The 24731-nt window shown below is 45.6% G+C and overlaps 1 protein-coding gene across 1 annotated transcript in view; it reads right to left on the reverse strand.

Moving 5' to 3' along the window:
* Positions 1-24731, reverse strand: part of adam23a (ADAM metallopeptidase domain 23a) — a 154650-nt gene that overhangs the window by 114210 nt on the left and 15709 nt on the right. The window contains exon 3 of the mRNA XM_060828093.1: positions 20056-20132. Coding sequence (XP_060684076.1) covers positions 20056-20132 — 77 coding nt within the window. The remainder of the gene's footprint in view (positions 1-20055; positions 20133-24731) is intronic.

Consider the following 24731-nt stretch of genomic DNA (forward strand, 5'->3'; position numbering starts at 1 on the left):
CTGCCACAGAAGTATTTGAGGCCAAAACACTGACTATTTAAAAAAAAAAGTTAGATATGGTTCTTAATGCTAAGGGAATCGAAGGGCACAGGGAGAAAGGGAGACAGGGCGATCAGCCATGACAATAATGAACGGTAAAGCAGGCTTGAGGGGCTGAATGGCCTACTCCTGATGCTACAAGGATGTAGAAAAGTCAGAATGGTGCAGGGCCAGGGGAACAGACCTAAGGGTTTCAGAGCTGAAGGAGATTTTGGAGATGAGGAGGGGGTGAGGCCATGAAGAGGTGATAATGTGAGACATGAGGTAACAGTGAAAATGAGGCTGCATGATTCATTAACTAAAACCCTTTATCTGGCTCAGTGGCTGCATGCATCACTGGCACATGCAAGGCAGCATGCAATGAGGAGAATCCAGGTTCCAATCTGGTTTCATCTCCAAAAGATCCAGCGCAATTGCCCTGGGGTGAGAAAAGTGAGGAAAAGGCTGATCCTGAGAATTGTATCCCACCAGATTAGGTCAGACCACTGAGTGACTGCTTGGACCCTTACGTCAACCGCTGGGTAACCAGACTGCACTTCAGGCGCAGGACCACATGTGGGAGAGGTTGTTTTAGCCAGCTTTGGCAACAGATGAGGAACAGTGGCCAGCATGTTAGTCCAGGACAGAAAGTAAGGAAACCAAATGTAAAAGGGAGTATTCCATGCTTTAATAATGAACTATTCTCTACTTCATTACAGGTTGCTGGTATAACATGTGCACAAAGAGAAAGTGGGGACTGCAGATGCTCAAGATTCAGAGTCGAAAAGTGTGGTGCTGGTCAGATAGCATCCCAGGAGCAGGAGAGTTTTCCTGAGCACATTCCTGATGAAGACATCAGCTCTCCTGCTGCTCGGATGCTGCCTGACCAGCTGTGCTTTTCCAGCGGCACACTCTTCGTCTCTGAGATGTACACCTGTCATATTCTACATCTCAATAGGCTGGAATTTGATAATTAGTTACTGTTCACTGGCAAAATACCAACTAAGACCTTAGTTAATGAAAACCTTAGTTAGTGCAAATGTAGATGAACTGCTGTGAGCAGACCCATCCCTCTCGTGACTCGGCTTTTCTAGTCCAGTATCTTTACAGATGTTGGAATCTGTACTGAAAACAAGAAATGCTGGAGAACACAGTGAGAGAGACAGCATCCACAGAGGGACAACAAGCCAATATCTCAAGACTAGATCATCGAGTGAACAAGCTAACATTTGTGCCCATATGTCTTTGTTTCTTTGTACAGATTCATATTGACTATATCTAATACTGTCCTTATTTGTCCATATTTTCTAACTCTGAGTCACTTACCAACTCCTCTACCGAGGCTTTCTGAGCTGCTGCCTTGACGACGCCAGGGGTCCCTGACCTGGGCCTACTACACCACTGCGACTCCTGCCACCGCCTCGCTGACCCAATTGATTTTGAATGTCTTCAGTCAGAACCCGATGTGACTCAGCGGAGGAGTGAATCCTCAGAGTCAGTGTGTTTTAATAAGCTCAGGACTGTTTGGCACTATTTCAATGAAATAATTGGCCTTCTGTCCTACTTTTCAGATATGCATAAATTCCACCATGGCTTTTATTCTATGCCGTAAACAAAGGACTGAGCAACATTGACCTGACAAACAAGGTCCCTCCACTGTTGGGAGGCTGGAATGACATTGGCCCTGGAGCCAGCGCTGTGGAACTCCCCAGCCTCCACAGGAACCCACATCATTTTTTGTTGAAATCTGCCTTCTTGCTTGTTCCTTCCAGGAACAAGTAGGAAGCACCATGCTTTGTTGCACTTTGGGGGTGGGAGGCACCATTGAAGTCTGTCTGCTGTAGGTCCTTCCATTGTGCGATTAAAGAAGAACTTTGACCCAACGACCTCAAAGGACTAACAATGACTTCCAAGTCGGAGTGGGGTGTGAATTGAAGAGGATGCTGCGGTGGTATTTCCACGTACCCGCTACACTTGTTTTTCTGGACGGAGGTCTGGGAGGTGCTGGCCTGGTGAGTGGGTGCACACAATCGATAAAGACCGGAGCTGGAAACAGCACAGCCGGTCAGCCAGCATCAGAGGAGCGGGAGAATCGTCGTTGCGGGCAGCACCCTTGATCCACACGGCAGCCAGGGTGCACCGAGGCTGGAGGAAGCAAGTGGAGACTGCTTTCTCCTGGATGGTGTCAATCTCCGAGAGTGTTAGTGCACTCGTACAGCCAAGTGGGGAGTATTCAACCGCACCCTGGGATGGGCTGAAGGTAAGATGAGATTAGAGTGGTGCTGGAAAAGCACAGCAGGTTAGGCACCATCCAAGGAGCAGGAAAATCGACGTTTCGGGCAAAAGCCCTTCATTAGAAAGGTAAGATAAGATGGAGCTTCCCACTGTAGCAGACACTGGCTCAGACCTGCACTAATATCCATGGTATGTGTGTGCCTGGTACAACTTAGTACTATAATTTTTTTTCTTAAAGAAACAAATATCTTCCCTCAACAAAAAAAGGGTAAAAAGACAAAGAAAACTCTTCTGCTCAGTTCCAGCAGTAACACACTGGCTGAAGCACAGCCAGCACTGAGTCAGTGCTTTAAACTGAGGAGACTCTAAATCTCCTAGTTACATATTTTTCTCTCTCTCTCTCTCTACACTACCGCCTACGTGCGGTGGTGCTTATATTTTCCCCAGCGTGTGTGTGTGTGTGTGTGTGTGTGTGTGTGTGTGTGTGTGTGTGTAGGTGTGAGACACAGTGAGAGACACAAGGTGCACAAATCTTTATTCAATTTCCACCACCAGGAAGAAAGGAAACACCCGAGTGGCCAGTGACAAGCAGTGCCCTTCACATCAAAGGGCAATGCTGTGTGATCAAACAGTGAAGGGGAGGGCAGGAACTAAGTACTATATATGGGGCAATGATGACTCCACTACTCTACCCCCAACAGCTCTCAGGAGATTGGGGTATTTACCCACACTTTTGTCCACAGAGATTTACTCTTAGATTTGCTGACCAACTTATTCTGTGTAAACAATTAAAAGTCAGCCCAAGCAACGTGGGCCCAAAGGACACACGGAATATTAATCGCACATTCCCTCTTTAAATACGAAAATTAAAAGTTACTAAGCTATCTCACCATTATTCATGCACATTAAGCTCAGCGTGTTTAACAACAGGCAAGTGGGAAGCTCGTCAATTTTTAATGTGACTCACACTAATGCTGTTGGAATACCATTCCAGGAAAAAGAAATCAAAGAGCAGGGTTCACTGAAAGAAAAATTCTCAGAGCGGATTCACAATAAGGAAACAAATACAAGACACAGGAACAAAAGATGGCTGCTGCACCTCAACTTATTAAAAACTTAAGGGCAGGCCATCTGTCTGTGTAGAGTTTGCACATTCTCCCTGTGTCTGCATGGGTATCCTCTGAGTGCTCTGGTTTCCTCCCACAGTCCAAAGATGTGCAGGTAAGGTGAACTGGCCACTCTAAATTGGCCAGAGTGTTCAGTGATGTGTAGGTTAGGTGTATTAGCCATGGGAAATGCAGGGTTACAAGGATAGGGTAGCGGGGCTGCACCTGGGTGGAATGCTCATCATAGGGTCAGTGTGAACTCAATGGGCTGAATGGCCTGCTTCCACACTAGGGATTCTATAGTTCTATGAGTCCACCCAGCTTTTCAACAACTCATGGGATATCCTCTACTTCAGGCCCTCACCCCAGCCTCTAGACCTACTGTGCATCCACAAGTCCACCTCAGTCTTCGGTAATAACCAATGACTGAGCACTTACAGGCCTCTGGGACAGAGAATGCCAGCAGATTCACAACCCTCTGAATAAAGACTTTTCTCCTCTTTTCACACCTAAAAAGGTTGATGCCTCCCCCTCAGATTATGGTCCCGATTTCTACGCTCTGCAGCCGGATCAAACATTGACACTGTCGAGCCCTCAGGATAGCTAGCAATTCACCTCTCATCCTCCAAAATCCAAGAAACATGGTGGTAATATTGTTCAAACGCTTCTCTTGGACACTCCCATCATCCCAGGAACTGACCTGGTAAACGTCTGTTACGTTCCCCCAAACATATAAATAGAAGCGGGCTACACCACCAGTGCTTCATCCGGAGGCTCACTGAAGATATTACCTAGTATGGTGACAAAATGTCTGAAAATGAACCTTTCCAGCTCAGCGAGCAAACCTACATTGAGAAAGTTCCCCCAAGACTGTTTTTTTTTTATTGGGGGGGGTAAGGAGATCAAAACTGCTGCGTACAGCATTGTGGGTGTGATCTCACAGGGGCTTCATATAACTCCTCACTCTTGTCATCTTCTACCCTCCTCGCTTCCCTAATCACTTCCCTGCATGTCAGCTTTCTCTGATTCATGTACAAGGATCTCAAGTGGATCCAAAAACAATCAACGTTTTCTCATCTCTCACTCGCAGAACAAAGTCCCCACATATTCACTGTACTCCACTTTGCCACGTGATCCATTTCTAACACTTTGCAACCTGCTTGTGTCCTCCTTCCCATTTAACTCCCCACTGGGCTGTGTAATGAACAGAAAACTGGACAAAAAATCCACTCAGTCCCTTTCTCCAAGTCCCGATCACAGACCGGAATGGGTTGAGGTCCAATGCTGATCCTGACTAACGCTTCACCAACTGCCAGCCAAAAATGACTATTTCTTCTGACTATTTCTTCTTCTTCATACTCAGCCTTGACATGATTCCAGACCCACAGCAAATAGCTCACTTCTAATCACTTTTACTCACGCAGTTATCATTGCAAGCTGCTCATTTATTTTCAATAAGTGCCTCAACATCGCCTTCTCATGGATGTGAACACAGGAGGTACGGTTAGTAAGTTTGCAGATGACACCAAAATTGGAGTTGTAGTGGACAGCAAAGAAGGTTACCTCAGATTACAACAGGATCTTGATCAGATGGGCCAATGGGCTGAGGAGTGGCAGATGGAGTTTAATTTAGATAAATGTGAGGTGCTGCATTTTGAAAAAGCAAATCAGGGCAGGACTTATACATTTAATGGTAAGATCTTAGGGAGTGTGCTGATCAGAAAGACCTTGGAGTGCAGATTCATAGTTGCTTGAAAGTGGAGTTGCAGGTAGATAGGATGGTAAAGAAGGTGTTTGATATACTTTCCTTTATTGGTCAGAGCTCTGAGTATAGGAGTTAGTAGGTCATGTTGCGGCTGTACAGGACATTGGTTAGGCCACTTTTGGAATATTGTGTGCAATTCTGGTCTCCTTCCTATTGGAAAGATGTTGTGAAATTTGAAAGGGTTCAGGCGACTGACTGTGTGGAGTTTGCACGTTCTCCCCGTGTCTGCGTGGGTTTCCTCCGGGTGCTCCGGTTTCCTCCCACAGTCCAAAGATGTGCGGGGTCAGGTGAATTGGCCATGCTAAATTGCCCGTAGTGTTAGGTAAGGGTAAATGTAGGGGTATGGGTGGGTTGCGCTTCGGCGGGTCGGTGTGGACTTGTTGGGTCGAAGGGCCTGTTTCCACACTGTAAGTAATCTAAAAAGATTTACAAGGATGTTGCCAGAATTGGAGGATTTGAGCTAGAGGGAGAGGCTGAACAGGCTGGGGCTGTTTTCCCTGGAGCATCGGAGGCTGAGGGGTGACCTTATAGAGGGGCATGGATAGGGTAAATAGCCAAGGTTTTTTTCCCTGAGATGAGGGCATACGTTTTGGGTGAGATGGGAAAGATTTAAAAGGGACCTAAGTGGCAACTTTTTCACGCAAAGGTGGTGCTTGCATGGAATGAGCTGCCAGAGGAAGTGGTGGAGGCTGGTACAATTGCAACATTTAAGAGGCACCTGGATGGGTATATGGATAGGAAGGGTTTGGAGGGATATGGGCCAGGTGCTGGCACATGGGACTAGATTAATTTAGGATTCTGGTCAGCATGGACGAGTTGGACCGAAGGGTCTGTTTCCATGCTGTACATCTCTATGGCTCTACAATTGGGGTCAGCATTAAACACTGGCAGCACATAATCCAAGTTTTTGTAAATCCACGGGGACCATTCTAGACTAGAAAGAATTCTGGAAATTCCAAACCAATGCCACTAGCTTTTCTATCATGCTTGGATGTGGGCCATCAGGTTTAGAATACTCGTCAACTTGTAGACCCACTAATTTTGTTTGTAATATAACTTCAGGTTCCTCACTCTCATTCATTCCTTTACTCCCTCCTCTTTCCAGTACGTATTCCTTTGTGTCTTCCACAGTGAATACAGATCAAAGAGTGTTTCACATCCCTGCCATTTCCTTCTTCTCCATTATAGTTTCTCCTGCCCCTGTCTCTGAGGGATCCATGCTTATTTTCTACAATCTCTTCTTATTTAAACTTATTTGTAGAAATCCCTACAAGCTAGGTTTTCATACTCCTCGCTACTTTCCTCATCCCATTTTGTCCTTTTGTCTGAATTTCTTTGGCCACCCATTGCTGATTTCTACAAAGCTCCAATCGCCATGAACCCTATTTCTTCTGGCAGTAGTTTAGGTTCTTTTGTTCACTCGAATTCTAATTACAACTTTTCCAGTTAACCACAGTTGTATCAGTTTACTTAATCCCTCAAAGAAGTGAATATTTATTGAGAATTATACAATATTTCTTCAAACGTGCATCATTGTTAGTCTACCGTGGTATCTTTTAATTTAAATTCCCAAACTACCCAAGCAACTTGCGATGCATATTTACTTATTTGGGTTTTGAGTAAAATTACAGCCTGCTATAATTGCAGGATATTGGCATACAAGCCTTGGGTTTCGGGCTGTTATACTGAGCAGAGACGCATTTGAGTACAGGCACATGACATGTGTTAGAGAGAGAGAGAGAGAGAGAGAGAGAGAGAGAGAGAGAGAGAGGAATTCAGATGCAGTGCAAGTGCATGTAACACATATTAGCAGCCACTTTTGCTCCAACGTTTGTGACATTATTATCAACTTTGCATTGCAATAACCCGGTCTCTGCACGTAAACTCAGGAAAATTCAACCCCACCCATCTTGTATCCCAAAACGCAGCTTCCTGCCACAGCTACTACAGTATTGCCTTGAACAGAATCTCCAGGTTAGACCATACCTGGTGGACCGTCCGCTGTTTCTGGTCTCCGTATTGTACCTAGGAAATTGAGGGACTGAAGACGTTGCAAAATAAGAACATCTGAAAGGCCAGTCTCTTGTCGGCTCCACCATTCAATATGACTGGTCTCAGGCCACAGCTCAACTTTAAGGACAATGACTGGAAAGATCTGGCTTTTTTTTAATCCCGAAGTGATGCGCTTGATTGCTGTCTCTCAAATTGAGAGGTTTGATAGGGTTGACGTGGAGATGTTTCCTCTTGGGGAGGAGCTAGGGGTAAGAGATAAAGGATAATCACTGATGAATCCAACGGAGAATTCAGGAAAAACCTCCTTCCCAAAAGAATTGTACGGTTGTTCACTTTGTTATTACATAGTCCGGTTGAGGAGAGCCAAGGTCCAATTAAGGGAGTGCATCAGGGAGAAAGAAGAGAAGGAAATAGGAATTGGGCGAAATGGAGTAGAGGGCAGGGATACTCGAGACGAGCATGAACATCGGATTGCCAAATGGCCTGTCTCTATGCGGGACGTTCTCTGCAGCTCCAGGTTGGATCAGAGTGTGAGCTCAGCTTGAATAACAATGTGGTCCTCCTGATACCTTGCTCCATCATCCAAGGTCTACCCTCTTAGCCATAACGCTCCAGCCCTCTCATTCAAATGCCACCTGGTACCTTCCCTGTCCTAAACATCTCCTTACGCCTCTCTGTGCTCTTCCCCAACAAATTTCTTCACTCTCTATCTAACAGGGAGACGGACCTTTTGGAGAGTACCTGACATGCTGATCACCTTGAGGACATTTATATAAACATGACCTCTAGTGCCCAGTGCTTGAGCCTAAAACTACCTGTGACATCAATCTAACATTTCCAATTTTCCTCAACAGCCATCAATTTCTGATAGAGGCTTTCAATAAGTCATAGAGTCATAGAGATGTACAGCACGGAAACAGACCCTTAGGTCCAACCCATCCATGCCGACCAGATATCCCAACCCAATCTAGTCCCACCTACCAGCACCCAACCCATATCCCTCCAAACCCTTCCTATTCATATACCCATCTAAATGCCTTTTAAAAGTTGCAGTTGTACCAGCCTCCACCACATCCTCTGGCAGCTCATTCCATATACGTACCACCCTCTGCGTGAAAATGTTGCCCCTTAGGTTTCTTTTATATCTTTCCCCTCTCACCCTAAACCTATGCCCTCTAGTTCTGGACTCCCTGACCCCAGTAAAAGACTTTGTCTATTTATCCGATCCATGACCCTCATAATTTTGTAAACCTCTATAAGGTCATCCCTCAGCCTCCGACACTCCAGGGAAAACAGCCCCAGCCTGTTCAGCCTCTCCCCATAGCTCAAATCCTCCAACTCTGGCAACATCCTTGTAAATCTTTTCTGAACCCTTTCAAGTTTCACAACATCTTTCCGAGAGGAAGAAGACCAGAATTGCACACAATATTCCAATAATGGCCTAACCAATGTCCTATACAGCTTCAACATGACCTCCCGACTTCTGTACTCAATACCCTGACCAATAAAGGAAAGCATACCAAACGCTTTCTTCACTATCCTATCTACCTGCGACTCCACTTTCAAGGAGCTATGAACCTGCCTCCAAGTTCTCTTTGTTCAGCAACACTTCATTTGACCTTACCATTAAGTGTATAAGTCCTTCTAAGATTTGCCTTTCCAAAATGCAGCATCTCGCATTTATCGGAATTAAACTCCATCTGCCATTTCTCAGCCCATTGGCCCATCTGGTCCAGATCCTGTTGCAATCTGAGGTAACCTTCTTCGCTGTCCACTACACCTCCAATTTTGGTGTCATCTGCAAACTTAGTAACTGTACCTCTTATACTCGCATTCAAATCATTTATGTAAATGACAAAAAGTAGAGGACCCAGCACTGATCCTTGTGGCACTCCACTGGTCACATGCCTCAAGTCTGAAAAACAACCCTCCACCACCACCCTCGGCCTTCTAACCTTTGAGCCAGTTCTATATCCAAATGGCTAGTTCTCCCTGTATTCTATGAGAGCTAACCTTGCTAACTAGTGCCCCATGAGGAACCTTGTTGAACGCCTTACTGAAGTCCATATTGGTCACATCTACAGCTCTGCCCTCATCAATCCTTTTTGTTACTTCTTCAAAAAACTCAATCAAGTCACAGAATACTTGGGTGGCATAAGCTGTCCATTGCCCAGGCTCATTTTACTTTAGGCCTGGTTGGTAAATGCAGAGACTCAATGAGTAGTGTCTCCCACCTCCACACCAGAGGGTTGTAGGTTCAAGTGTCAATGCAGAAACAGCGTCCTTGCTGACACTCCGGTGCAGTATTAAGGGAGTGCTGCATGGTTGGAGGTGAATTATTTCAGATGAGATTTTAAACCAAGATTTGTTGTATGAGTGCAAGGCCCTTAAGAGAGTCTGTCATGAAGGATTCCAGGTGCTGTGTAGACATACAATGTTGTGACTCAGCCTGCCAATTTGCCTGTAACCTACATACTCAGAAGTCATTTGGCTTCATGTACTGCCTGCTTCATAACTTAGAATGTGTTTTACTGTTTCAATTAAGCTAACCTACAGAGTTATTCGATCCCTGACAAATGGTCATTATCATTTACCATGACATGGTGATTCTAGCCTCTAAGTAAGGTACAGTATAAGGCTCTGTGGCATTCATTCAATGCAGAGATGGGGAGTTCTCCATAGTTAGCAAGATCAACACTTATCCCTGGACCAATGTCATTAAAATAGGTGACCTGGCCATTTTGGCACTTTTAATGGAAGCTTGCTCTGCACAAATATGGCTGCCGTGTTTCCAACATGACCAAATGTTTCCACGTCATCAGCTATCATTTGTATCAATATGCCATCAAGCAAATTTGGGACATTGCGCAAGGGCATTGTGTGAATAGAAACATAGAAGGTAGGAACTGGAGGAGGCCATTCGAACCTTTGATCCTGCTCTGCCATTTATCACAAACTCAATAGTCTAACCCTGCTTTCTCCCCATAACCTTTGATCCCATTTGCCTCGAATGGTAGCAGTCAAAAACTGACATCAATGCCAAGAGGCACAAATATTACTGCAGGAGACCTAAAGCCTGGACAAAGAGGTGGGGTTTTAAGTCTGAAGGGGGTGGGGAGAGTGAGATCAATGGTAAAAGACTCTCCCTTTGAGGCCTAACAAGGAAAGCAGTAGCTGTAAACCCACACAGAGTGCACAGCAAGTTCAAAGCCCTTGTTAAAGTCAGGCAGGAAGGAGGTGACAGACTGTCCAGGGTCTCAATTCCTTTTCACTATGACCTTCAGCCCTCGACCAGCCGGGTAAGAGCAGGGCCTCTGCTACAGCAGCCAATCAGAGAAGGTGGATGGTCTGGCTGGAAGGGTTTCAGCAAGAAAGGACCAAGAACTAAAAACAAGGAATTAAGAGTCTAATCTACTTCCAGGAAAAACTTGTTCCCTTGAAGGAAGGAAACGGCCATCCTTACCTGGTTTTTCCTACAAGTGACTCCAGACCCACACTTAACTGCCTTCTGGGTAATTAGGGATAGGCAATAAATACTGGCCTAGCCAGCGATGCCACCATATCGTGAATGAATCAAAGAACAACTGAAGCAAGGCGTCTGCTCAAAGTGTTGTCCAATGAAGGGAAAGTACTTCATCGGCATGCACTCGGACGGTTCAAATGAAGTCATTCTGCTTTAAAATTGCAGGAAAATCTGGCCTTCTCCCAGACTCTGCCTCAGCAGCATCTGTCTCAAAGCAGCGGCTCATTAATCTCTGAACCACTACACGTCAGGATGTGCAGTTGTCGAGTCCTCTCTCTCTCTCTCCACTCTGTTTCCACAGCTGGTGACGAAAGGAGAGGTGAACTGTTCCACGGCAGGTCATCAAAGGAACCTGAGTGGACAGTTTTTAAAATGAGCTCAGTGCACTTTCGGAGCACACCTGAGATGAGATGCTGAATGAGTGCAGATTAACATAAGGAAACAGCCCACTTTCGATTCCTTTGGGGACCCAATTTACACGCTCAGCTAACATATGGAACGGTGAAGTGCTTGCTATGGAGAAAAATAATTACATTAGGGAAGAGAAGGAAAACTGCTGGAGTTGAAGGTTGATGGTTCTGCCCCTTCACCACCAACAACCAGGCCACTCCAGCAGGATTGAAAAGGCTCATTCTTTGGCGCCTTCAAAGAGACCCAATCAGGCAAAACACACTTCCTACTGGACCTGGGTCCCACAGAACGCGAGAAAGAAACCTCCCAGCTGGTTAGGAAGGTGCACGGTCCCTCAGCAAGGCCTCCAGGTGACTGCTGCTGCTGCTTGCAATGCAGGACCTTTGTTTTCAAAATGGCGGCATTGGAGAAAGTGGGTCCTGAGGCCAGGGCTTGCCCGCTTCCATCTCCCATTTTCTTGGAAACCTTTATTTGGTGGCGTCAGTCCACTTCCCGGAAAGTTAGCAGCGATGGAAACAGTTCCCCCCCTGGGCTTTGGCAGCGGTGGACTCCTTCACTGAAATGATGGTCCCAGGAGGTGGCAGTGGGAGCACTGTATGACAGAACAAGGCACTGTTTAGGCTGCTGGGCCCAGTGTCCATTTTGAGCCAAATAGTGGGGGGTAAAGTGGACATTTCCTTTTCTTTTGGCTGTTTATTTTTTTTAAATTTCTGTTTCTGTTTTTAATCTTCTCTTGAGTTTGCTAAGATGGCACCAGAAAATTAGGACTTGGTACACCTTCCCCTGCATTCCTGTACTCAAGTACACGTGATAGTAAAACCAAAATCCTAATCTAAAATGCAAGTGAGCAATGGCCACTTATGTAACATCTTACATAAAGCACTGAATTTAAAGCACTTTGCATCCAATGAAATGCATTTTAACAGTCACTGTTCTAACGGAGGTGCAATGATGACCAGATAATATGTTCATTTGAATCACAGAATCCCTACAGTGCGGCTCAACAAGTCCACACCGACCCTCCGAAGAGTATCCCACCCAGACCCATTCCCCTACCCTATTACTCTACATTTACCCCTGACTAATGCACCTAACCTATACATCCCTGAACATTAGAGGCAATTTAGCATGGTCAACTCACCTAACCTGCACATCCTTGGACTGCGGGAGGAAACGGGAGCACCCAAAGGAAACCCGCACAGACACGGGCCGAATGTGCAAACTCCACACAGACAGTCACTCGAGGCTGGAATCGAACCCAGGTTCCTGGAGCTGTGAGGCAGCAGTGCTAACCACTGAGCCACCGTGCCACCCTGATGAAGTGTAAACAGTGGCCAGGACACTGGAGATTGCCCTCTTGCTCTTTCAGCTTTTCATGTTCACCTGAGGGGGCCTCAGTTTAATGTCTCATCTTAAAAACAGTGCAGCACTCCCTCAGTACCGTGCTGAAGTATTAGCCTTGATTCTGTGCTCAGGTCCCTGCAGTGGGAGTCAAACCCATAACTCAGAGGTGAGCCACACTGAGTCACTGGGCAAGAGAAGAGAGCCTTTATCCTGCATTTAAGGTGGAGAAGGGTCAATCTTCCTGAAGGACTAACTGGGCTTGTCACATTCTCTGTCAGATTCTAGATTGGAGTGGTGCTGGAAAAGCACAGCAGGTCAGGCAGCATCCGAGGAACAGCAAAATCGATGTTTCGGGCAAAAGCCCTTCATCAGGAATACAGGCAGAGAGCCTGAAGGGTGGAGAGATAAATGAGAGGAGGGTGGGGGTGGGGAGAAAGTAGCATAGAGTACAATAGGTGAGTGGGGGAGGGGATGAAGGTGATAGCTACATTCTCTGTCAGATGCCAGACCCGAATTGCAAGGGATGTCCAGGAACAAGCACTTGAAAGAGTCTGAGAGGTGCAAAGGCTGGTCTCAAAGATTAAGTAGCATGACATTCCCCACCATGGGATCCGAAAGGATTTCAAGGCTAGATGGCGATTCCTCCAGCTGAAGGCCTTGTCGCAATGGCTGCATCTACCCCCTTCCCACTCCCCAAACCCCTGAGCTGGAAACCATGGAGTGGGATTACTAGGAAGACCCGTGGCCTGAACTCAGCGTAGACCACTCCTGAAGTAGTCACGGTTAATAAGGGCAAGCAGAGCCCATTCATCCCCTCTTGCATCCTTCACGAATAACCCTTATCTCTGTACCTTAACTCAACAGAACGTCCTTGGTTCCTTGATGCTTGGGTTCAATTCCCGCACCAGCTGAGATTACCCTGGAGAATTCTCCTTCTCAGCCTCTCCGCTCGCCAGAGGCATGGTGACCCTCAGGTTAAACCACAATCAATTGTCTCTCTGTTACGAGAGAGCAGCCTTATGAGTCCTGCTGGACTATGGCGACTTTACCCTTTTAATAACCTTACCCAACGAAAGCACAAGCAATCAGTCTCAGTTTTGGGATTATCAGATGCCTCCCCCAGACACCAGCTTCATCTCAACAGCACTTTGGTGGGATCCATTGCAGAATTACCTCTGCCCTGTACATGAAGGGGTGCTCCCTGACACCATTCCAGTGTGATTAAAAGTTAACTTGAAGCTACCCAGCCAAGTTGGGAATCACCACAAGCAACATCCCTCTCTCAGCGTGCCCACTGCTTTTTAAGAACTTGCCGCATTTGTACATTATTTTACCCCATTAAGCTCACCACAGAAAATCAAGGCTTCTAACTAAGAGCGCAAACACATTTTTAACATGATCGTCGGTAATACAATTTCGACAAAGTCTTATGGCGCAGAATGGGAAAGATGTGAAACTGCGTCAACCCCGAGCACACCTTGGCAAAAGTCGCGGGCACTGTCAGGGAACTGGAACACCAGGCGGTGCCAGTACCTTAAGGCCCCATCACTTTTCTCTCAGCACCTGATTAGATTCTAATTCACCCTTTTGTCCTCCGTCGTTCCCGCGTTACGACAACAATCCTTCAATCCGACAGGTTTCAGGTTAGACACGCAACTGGTCCCACCATTCAGTGATGCCCCATGCTGTTAGCAGCTCAAACCCCCAGTAGGTGACGGGGTAAGATTGTGAGCTGGTGTGCAGAAACAAGTCTAGCCCTAAAATCCCAAAATGCAAACCATTCCTGTTCATTTCCAAGATGCTGCGTCTAAACATATTCCATCATTTGCCACTTACATTAGGGTATGTTTAAGGTTTCTCTGTATATCGTGTTATCCCTTGTTCAGTCTTGTGACTTGAAACTGGCTATCACCTTCTGAACGTGTTCCCAGCCCTTCAATGCAGTTCTTGCCTTTACACTATCGTGAGCATTGAATCAGCAGCACGGATGCAATGAATTGTACCTGTCACCTTCTTTCCTGCGACAACTGAGCAGGGTTCTGCCTTTAAAATTTCTCCAAGCCGTGGTGAGTCCCCCCCCCACACTCTGTCAGCCTGGGCACAAGGTGCAAGATGCAGGTCATGTGTCTGTGTCAGCTCCAGCAGGGGAACTCAAAGAGTAACTGGGTCCTGTCCAGTGTCATTGACTGTTAATGAACCCAACTGCTTTGCCACAACCCTCTCTGACTCGGATACAGCACCCCAGCAAATACAGACAAACAAAGGCAGCATGCTCCAAATTGCAAATTCACAAAACCAAACGATTTGATAACGATTGAATTGGATTAACTGATTTTACATGTAAACATGTCGCACGCTTACAGTCACCGCATTACTGCACCACCTTAAGGTATTTGGGTACAGATACTTAAGATCAAACACTTAGGAAACAAAATACAGTTAGAAAAAGAAAAGAAATAAATAGTCCAGCGTTATTGGGGCATGTATAGGAGCATATTGCAAACTGCCACACGACTTTTCGAAGGTAATTTTTCATTTAACGTAAAATTCACAGACACGAGTTCACTGCCAGACAATCCTGAACAAAGCACACAAATCCGGAAACAGGAAGGGATTGGAATGTGGGATCTATCTTTATAAACCAGCTTTCACAACTTCACGATGCCAGCGAAATAAGTGTCACCAAAATGGCAACTACATTTTTAAAACCTCGGGAAATGGTCATGTTTCAAGCAGAACTGAGCAGTAACAAATCACTCACTCGACACTTCATCCCATTCGAGATGCCTAAACGTTGTAGCACACAGAAAGCCATGATAGCTGAGGATTTCACACTCTCAGCACCAAAAGTATTACACAGTTCACTTTATTTGATCAATTCTATTGAATGCTGCTCCATATAATCCACCTCATTTATAACGGGCTGTTTGACAAATTCTATAAAAGGTGCTTACTGACTCTTTTCTGCCCCACCTCTGTTTATTCCTACAACTCTGGAAAACAATGGTTGCCCCTGTGGTGTAAGGGCTTTCATACCCTGGAGGTACCTTGCGATTATGTCACCGAGCTGTAGACCACTGAGTATAAAGAGCACAGTGGATGGAGTTAGAATGTACTTGAAGGAACGTTCAAGTTCAAGTCTGGAACTCTGCGCTGACCTAGGCTATAATGTGGACACGATTTGTCCTCACTTAATGTAAGACCAGAGCTTGGTATATCAAAGATTACCATGTCCAGCAATATTTAGTATGAAGATAACAAATACAGGTATCCCCCCCATATCCGCAGGTGATATGTTCCAAGATCTACTGTCCATGAGCGAAACTGCAGATCGGAGCGAACCCTATCATTTAAATGGGAAACTTACCTTCCCGACAGCCCCCTTTGAATTATTTCTGGAATGTTCCGTGTAATATTTTCGGGCCGCAGTAAACCACGGACAACTAAAACCATGGAGACCGAATCTGCAGATACTGGGGTTCTACTGTCGTGTTATTGTGAAGCTTAAGTCTGAAGCTTGCACTTTGCCTTCTCCCTGACCAGTGTGGACAGAACTCAAACTCATAGTGTGACCAAACTACACGGGTAAAGGAGTCCCCACCTGCAATTAACAAAGAAAACCTGGCCTCAAGATTCCAAAAGTTTCAACAAAACAAATATTACTGTACATATTAAAAAAAATTGAACCAAGAAAGCACCACTAACGTAAAATTCATATAAAGGCTTATACCACAAACAAAGCACTACCTTTTCCCCAGGAGTTCCTGTAGTTTACAGTATCTTGACGATTCATTCACTTTTCTTTCAACCAGCTGTAAAGGTCCTGTGTGTCACAGCTTGCCAGAATTTACTTTAATTCTCATCGGTATTCCACTAATTCTCAATATAGCAATTACATGGAAGTTCCTCCGTTAGGTTTTGATCAAGCAATCTTCCAGTTTTCTTGACAAAATTCACAACCGTGGACTCCTCAAGTCCCCGTCCTAGCTGCTGTAAAGCTCTTTCTCCGCTGATCAACCACGGTACGAAGTTTGTTTTGCCATCAGGGTCTATGAGGGGAACTGCGGATTTCTTCCAGCTGCCTCAGGTTGGAGGAGCTCACAAAATCCAGACGGATCTGAATGACCTACTTCTGTCAGCAAACACACACACACAGGTAAATGAAACAAGGAAACCTTCTATCCAAAGCTCAACCCTGACTCAGTATTTCTATGTCACTGTGTCATGCTTCTGGCTAATTCAGACAGAAATTGTAAACAAATAATTTTACTTTCAACTCAACATGTTGATTCTGAAACCCATAGGACTAATCTATATTTTTAACTGGCTACAATTGCCCTATCTCTCTCTCTCTCTCTCTCTCTCTCTATTACAAGACTAGAGATGGATCATTCATTATTCCAGTTTCGCTCACTATCAACTCTGACCTTGAAGCAAAACTAATATCAAAATGGCACATCCAATTACACACAGCAATCTAGGAGATGAATGAGTAAGTTGGTTTACAAAATTATGACGGGCATGGATAGGATAAATAGACAAAGTCTTTTCCCTGGGGTTGGGGAGTCCAGAACTAGAGGGCATAAGTTTAGGGTGAGAGGGGAAAGATATAAAAGAGACCTAAGGGACAACTTTTTCACACAGAGGGTGGTACGGGTATGGAATGAGCTGCCAGAGGAAGTGGTGGAGGCTGGTACAATTGCAACATTTAAGAGGCATTTGGATGGGTATATGAATAGGAAGGGTTTGGAGGGATATGGGCCGGGTGCTGGCAGGTGGGACTAGATTGGGTTGGGATATCTGATCGGCATGGAAGGGTTGGACCGAAGGGTCTGTTTCCACGCTGTACATCTCTATGACTCCATGACTCTATGATAATCTGGTTGAGTGATACTGGTTCATGGATAAGCATTAACCAGTACAAGCTGGAGAATGCACCCACTATTCTACAAATCAGCATGATGGGATCTTTTATGGGTCCCTGGGAGGGTCAACAGAGCATCAATTTAAAATGTCATCCAAAATTCTGGGCTAGTGGGTAGTGCTGCACTCCCTCCACAGTGCACTAGAAACGTCAGTGCAGATTCTGTGCTCATGTTTGTTGAGTAGGACCCGAATCCATCAGTGAGCACAATTCAAATCTCTGTCATTGACGACAAAACAGTTTAGAACATTATAGGTATTAGAGCTGAGCGACTGCATGGTGCGTTGCAACTGTTTGGTTTTAACATCAAGGAGTGCAGTCTTATTGGAGTTTTATGTGAACCGGTTCTGTACTACAGCCCCACTGGTGAGACATTGCCTCTTCCAAGGGATCTCAGGTCTGGAGTGAAATCGTCCCAGGCCTTGAACAACTGGGCAACAGTGGGAAAGTTGGGAAAATTGCTTGAGATGGCCAATGAGGACTCTCTTGGCTTCAAGACCAAAACGTGTCATTTTCCAACCGAGCGTTGGACAGTGAGATGAGATTCTTTCCAGCGAGCAGCAACAGGTGAACGTGTGGCATTGGCATGTATTAACGTCTCCTTACCACCTCATCTCAGTTCATCCACATGCATTTTCCCAACCTCCCGACCTCTGGATAGAAAATAGACAGGACAACTCCTGACATGAGAGTTAGACTTGGTGACTGCAGCTCACTGCTGCCTCCTCCAAGCCTCCATCTTGGATACCAGTCACCTGACATGTCAGGCTACAGTCCACAGGCAGCGACCATGCCCTCCCTCCATCCATGGACATTAACGTTAGACATGTACCAGCCTCACCACATCATCATTTCACATCTATGATCCACAAATACTACTGCAGCGTACTTCCAAACCACACTTTGGATTGCACTGACACTTTCTCTGGAATGTTGCTATCAGAACACTGCCTGCAGGGACAGGCACACAGCTCATGGTTTCAACCCACGAGCATCTCACGGCTGTTCACTTGCTTTCTTAGCATTTACTCACTTTATGTCGACTTCAATCCTCCCAGCATCCCTGCTTTGCCTTGCTCTTTGGCACGCTGACCCCTCAGCCGGACCTTAAGGGCTCATGGTGCTTTGGTTTTTGCCTTGCTGCTTAGCGTAGACACAAGGCCAGGCAGCTCGTTGTCAGCCGTGATCAGTGAAAGGGGCGGATGAGTCGCTGTTCTGTCAATCTCACCCGTACAACACAGGCCAGCAGTGCACATAGCAACATGGCTCCATGTGCTTTAACTAAATGGCCATGTCTCAATGTCTCAGGGGCGTAGACCTCAGTCAGGTTACGGGAGGAAGATGAGGGCTACCATCATTAAAGGATCCCAGTCCAGTCAGTCAAGGACATCAAGGATCTCAGTCCAGGGCTCAGGCACACTCAGTTGTCCATTTGATACAGTCAGGGTGGGGGTGGTGGTTGGGGGAGGGGGGGGCGTGCCATTTTGAACCTGGAGCACTCGGAGAGGAATGTGCTCCCAACTCAGCCACACCTTAACATTAACAGCTCTGTAAATAGAGCTTTTGATTTGAGAGACCAATTGAACACTTGTCACTGGAAAATCAGTTGCAAGGAACAGCCAGGAAGTTGATGACACTAATGTTAAAGATCAACCAAAGTAATTGGCCAATAGTACAACAGACAATTCTTACCCCAATCTGTTGGCAAGTGATCAGCTGGGTGTAGAATGTGTCTGATCCCTACTCCCATGTCCCCCACTATAAAGGTAATTTGTACCTCCCCACAACTCCATGTGATACCCAAGTGGCCATGACAGGTAGCTGTCCTCAGCACTGGTACTCTAACCATTGTTTCTGTTTTTCTAATCTTCTCATTGGCTTTTTAACAGATATCAATGAGGCAAATCTGCAATAAGTCAGCATAGAAAAACAACTGGGCACTGCGTTTTGCTCACTGTTTCCCTAACGTTGTACCTACTGAGTTGTCACTGGCTTCCACTCAGCCATTCTTGGCACTAATTGCATACAAGGGACTCGCTCTGCATTGCACTGGCATTGGATATCATTTTGAAAGTGGAGAAGCACTTATAATAGTACACACTACTGCTACTGAGCGTCAGTGGTGGACGGAGTGGATACTAGTGGATGTAGTGCCAATCAAGTGGGCTGCTTTATCCTGGATGGTGTCATGCTTCTTGAGTGCTGTTGGAGCTGCACTCATCCAGGCCAGTGGGGAGTATTCCATCACACCCCGGACTTGTGCCTTGTAGATGGTGGATGGAAAATGGGGAGCTAGGAGGTGAGTTCCTCACAGCAGGATTCCTAGCCTCTGCCACAATATTTATATGGCTAGGGCTCTCCTCCTCAACCTCTCCCCTCACCTGAGGCATGGTGACCCTCAGGTTAAACCATCACCAGTTGCCTCTCTCTGTTGACAGAGCAGCTCAAGAACCTGGTGAGACGATGACGATTTGACCTTTATTGTACGGCTAGTCCAGTTCAGTTTCTGGTCAATGGTAACCCGCGCAGAGTTCACCCCCCATTAGCCAAGGCATCTTCATGAGGTACAAGAATTACTGTTCTGCCATGAACAGTTATCCAGTTACAACATCACACAAACCCCTGGCCAGTAAATGTCACTCGTAAGTGAAGCCAAAGAGCCTCTACTGACAACCACTACATCCCAGACTAATTCCCTGGGAAAGGTGATACTTACTGGTTCAGTGTAACATCTAGTATAAAGGTGGAGCCAAAGGCATCGATCTGGAAGCTTGCATGGGTCAGGTGGACAGCCTGCAGGAGTGAGCGAGAAAAAATAATGTTAATCATTGTTGAATCTTGATAAGCTATAAACAAAACCCTCTGGAGTAGGCCTCCAATTCTGAGTGCCGCAATTTATAGAATCATAGAGATGTACAGCACGGAAACAGACCCTTCAGTCCAACTCATCCATGCCAACCAGATATCCAAAATTAATCCGATCCCATTTGCCAGCATTTGGCCATATACCTCTAAACCCCTCCTATATAGTCATCCAAATGCTTTTTAAATGTTGTAATTGTACCAGCCTCCACCACTTTCTCTGGCAGCTCATTCCATATACACACCTCCCTCTGTGTGAAAAAGTTGCCTCTTTGGTCCCTTTTAAATCTTTCCCCCCTCACCTTAAAACCTATTTCCTCCAGTGTTGGACTCCCCCACCCCAGGGAAAAGACCTTGTCTATTTACCCTATCCATGCTAGTCATGATTTTATATATCTCTATAAGGTCACCCCTCAGCCTCCGACGCTCCAGGGAAAACAGCCCCAGCCTGTTCAGCCTCTCCCTATAGCTCAAATCCTCCAACCCTGGCAACATCCTTGTAAATCTTTTCTGAACCCTTTCAAGTTTCACAACATTTTTCTGATAGGAAGGAGACCAGAATTGCACGCAATATTCCAACAGTGGCCTAACCAATGTCCTGTACAGCCGCGACATGACCTCCCAACTCCTGTACTCAATACTCTGACCAATAAAGGAAAGTGTACCAAACGCCTTCTTCACTATCCTATCTACCTGCGACTCCACTTTCAAGGAGCTATGAACCTGCACTCCAAGGTCTCTTTGTTCAGCAACACACCCCAGGACCTTACAGTAAGTGTACAAGTCCTGCTAAGATTTGCTTTCCCAAAATGCAGCACCTCGCATTTAAACTCCATCTGCCACTTCTCAGCCCATTGGCCCATCTGATCCATATCCCGTCGTACTCTGAGGTAACCGTCTTTGCTGTACACTATATCTCCAATTTTGGTGTCATCTGCAAACTTATTAATTAGACCTCCTATGTTCACATCTAAATCATTAATATAAATGATGAGAAGCAGTGGACCCAGCACCGATCCTTGTGGCACTCCACTGGTTGCTGGGGCATGGAGTCAAATAAGACTGAGATGAAGTTTAAAGTTCTTTTAATGTTTTGTCATTCAATGAGAACATGGCTGTTCTGATCATTTTCAAGTCCACTTTGCTGCCTTTTCCCATAACCCTTACTGATTAATAATCTCTCTCTCAGCCTCAAATATATTGAATGACCCAATCTCACAGCCCTCTAAGGTAAACAATTCCACAGATTCACTACTCCCAGCCAGAAAGAATTCCTCCTCACCTCTGTCTTCTCTCACCTAATGCTGACCAAACACTTCCTCCAAGTGATTCCTACAGTGGATGAACTTGAAACCAACTTAAAACGAAGAGCTATCGTGTATGAAATTATCACAGACAACTTTGTGTTGCCTTGAGAGAACAGGCATGTGAAGGTGCCAAGTTTACCCTGACAATGTACATCAACAATGTCCCCTCACTGGAGAAATGCAGCACTCTTGAATGGACATCAAAGGAAATTATTCAGATAAAGGAACACCACCATCTGCAAGTTCAACGCTCCCCTGCCCAAACCAGACATCATCTTGATTTGGAATTAAGTCGCCATTCCTTCAGAGTCACTCAGTCAAAATCCTGGAACACCCTTTCAAACAGTGTCCCGATACCAAGAAGGCTACAGTGATTCAAGAAGACAGCTCACCACCACCTTCTCAATGGCAACTAGGGACAAGCAATAAGTCACAGAGGCATGCAGCCTGGAAGCAGATCCTTCAGTCCAACCAGTTCACGCTGAACATAATCCCAAACTAAACTCATCCCACTGTCTGCTCCTGGCCCATAGCCCTCCAAACATTCCTTATTCAAGGACTTATCCAAGTGTCTTTTAAATATTGTAACTGTGGCCATATTCACCACTTCCTCTGAAAGTTCATTCCACACTCAAACCACTCTCTGCGCAAAAATGTTAGCCCAGAGAGCTAAGTCTTTTTGAAAATCTCTCTCCTCTCCCCTTAAAAATGTGCCCTCTAGACTTGAAATCCTCCGCCCTATGGAAAAGGCAACTATCATTAACCCTATCTACACCCCTCATGATTTTATGAACCTCTACCAGGTCGCCTCTCAACCTCCTAGCCTATACAGCCTTTCTTTATAATTCAAACCTTCCATATCTGGCAACATCCTGGTAAACCTCTTCTGAACCCTCTCCAGCTTAATAACATCCTTCCTATAACAGGGTGACCAGCACTGGACACCGTACTCCAGAACAGGCCTCACCAACATCTTGTGTCACCTCAACATGATGTCCTAATTCCTATACTCAAAAGGTCTGAGCAATGAAAGCAGGTGTGCTAAATGCCTTCTTAACCACCCTGTCTACATGCGACGCAAATATCAAGGAATTATGTACCTGAACTCCAAAGTCCCCCTGGTCGACAGCACTAGCCATGGTCCTACCATTAATTGTACTGGCCCAGTCAGCGACAGTCACATTCTATGGTTGACCTTTTTGTTTTAGAAATATGCTACCAGGACCTGGATCATCCAAGTGAAGATGCAGTTGGCTCTCCCTCATGTGGAAGCAATACTACAGGTCTTTTGGTGTCTCATAGTAACAAACAGCTGGGGTGAAAGGTCATTTTCACGGCTGAATAACATGAAGAATGAACTGCAGCCAACAATGCTGCAAGGACAGCTGCCTGCAGTAAGCGTTACATGTGTGAAACGTAATAAACCATGCAGCTTATCGCTTGGGGGCATCTTCTGTGACTTTGTTGTCCAGAAATCACACATTTTTGTGTTAATTTGGTGCGGCTGTTTTGCTGTTTCCATTTACCAAGTGCTGATATGTATCGTTGCTTTTATTGCTCTAGATTTAAATAAAAGCTAATTATGAAATCATAAAGTAATTACATTTGAAAATATTTCATAACGCAAACAAGCTTACGGCATGGCCTATTTTTCAGTTAGATGTTTAGTGTTTGTTGCACCCTCACCTATATATAAATCCTAAAAGGCTTTGATATTTTTATCATTGTCCTTTCTGTTGGAATAATATGCCTTTTTCGGTAATGCTATGGGGTCTGTTAAGCCAATCAAATCCCTTAATTACCTTCAACTCCATTAGGTCTGTCCTCAGTCTGTTATATTAAGTATTCTCCCTAACACCCTGCCACACATGCCTCTGAGTATTCGGCAAATCCTCTCTGAGGTGTGGTATCCAAACATTGCAACTCTCTGACGCGGTTACCCTGAGCATGGTCTGAGAGTGTGGGGGATATAATGGCAGTGTTCTTAAGCATCACAACTCTCTTTTTTGCACCGATATTCTTTGGTTTTATTCTCCTCTCCTACTGCAGGCTCTCTCAATGCCTCACAATAAGCCCCACAGTGTCTTCCCCCAGGCCCTACTATTCATGGTTGTAATGGGGCCTGAAGGATGTGGAGAGAAAGCGGGAACTGTGTTGGGCAATCAGCCCACGATCATATGGAATGGAAGTACAGGGTCGAAGGACTGAATGGCCTACCCCTGCTCCCAGTTTGTCTATTTCTATGTTTATGAGTTAACATCTCCTAAAACCACTGGGGATTAATGTGAGTTCCCCTCAGCAACAACATCAATCAATGCCTCCCTTGTTCAATGTTCCCCCCCCTCCCCACTACCCTTCCAGATTGCATGGACCTTATCGCTCAAAACCCCTCCAAATCAAAGCTGCATCCATTTCCCCCACCTGCAGCCTGAAGAGGTCCCTCAGTGAGGCTTCTCCAAATCTTCGATTTACCGTTTGAATTTGCACGCTGCAGACTGCTTTCTCCTTTGTGATTAGCCAGAAACGTTGAGAGAAAGCAGACTGGATCAGTGCGGGTGAATGAGGCCAAGTGCAAAATCTGACGGGCACCATTTTGCTCTGTGTAAGCGAGAGGTTTGCACACTTACATTTCCCCTGCTGCACACGATCTGTCTTCACTTTAGTCAAAAAGGGTCATGCAATCTTCTCACTTGTAAAACCAACAAATAGTGGGTTTTCCAAGAGAATTTTTGCAAGTAAAAAGGAAAAATATTGAGAAGCAGAGGGTACACTGAACGACTGTACAGAAGGGCAACGGTTTTATTGAGGTGAAAGAATCTATTGCTGGAATATATAAAGGTTCACGTTCTGAACTAAAAACGACCAAAATCCTACACCTCACACAGCCCACAATCACAGATTTGCTTTAAGTAGTCATGTCTGAAAACATGGTGACAATTTCCGTGTACACCCTGATGATATGCAACTCTCTCCCATCACCGCCACTCAGCTTTCTTGGATTTGTCACGCTGCTCGTCGGACAAAATGTCCTTCTAATCAAATATTAGAAAGACTGAGGCCATTTCTGCATGGACTGCTTCCTTGCCATTAATTCCCAGCCCCTCCCTGGCCACTATCTCACACTGACCCAGACTTACTGCAACATATGCATTGTGGCTGTCTGTGAGTAGCATTCCCGACCCCATACACTCTCCGTCACCAAAACCCCTTACTCTGCAATACT

The sequence above is a fragment of the Hemiscyllium ocellatum genome, chromosome 7 (assembly GCF_020745735.1).
Source record: "Hemiscyllium ocellatum isolate sHemOce1 chromosome 7, sHemOce1.pat.X.cur, whole genome shotgun sequence".
In the NCBI taxonomy this organism is placed as follows: Eukaryota; Metazoa; Chordata; class Chondrichthyes; order Orectolobiformes; family Hemiscylliidae; genus Hemiscyllium; species Hemiscyllium ocellatum.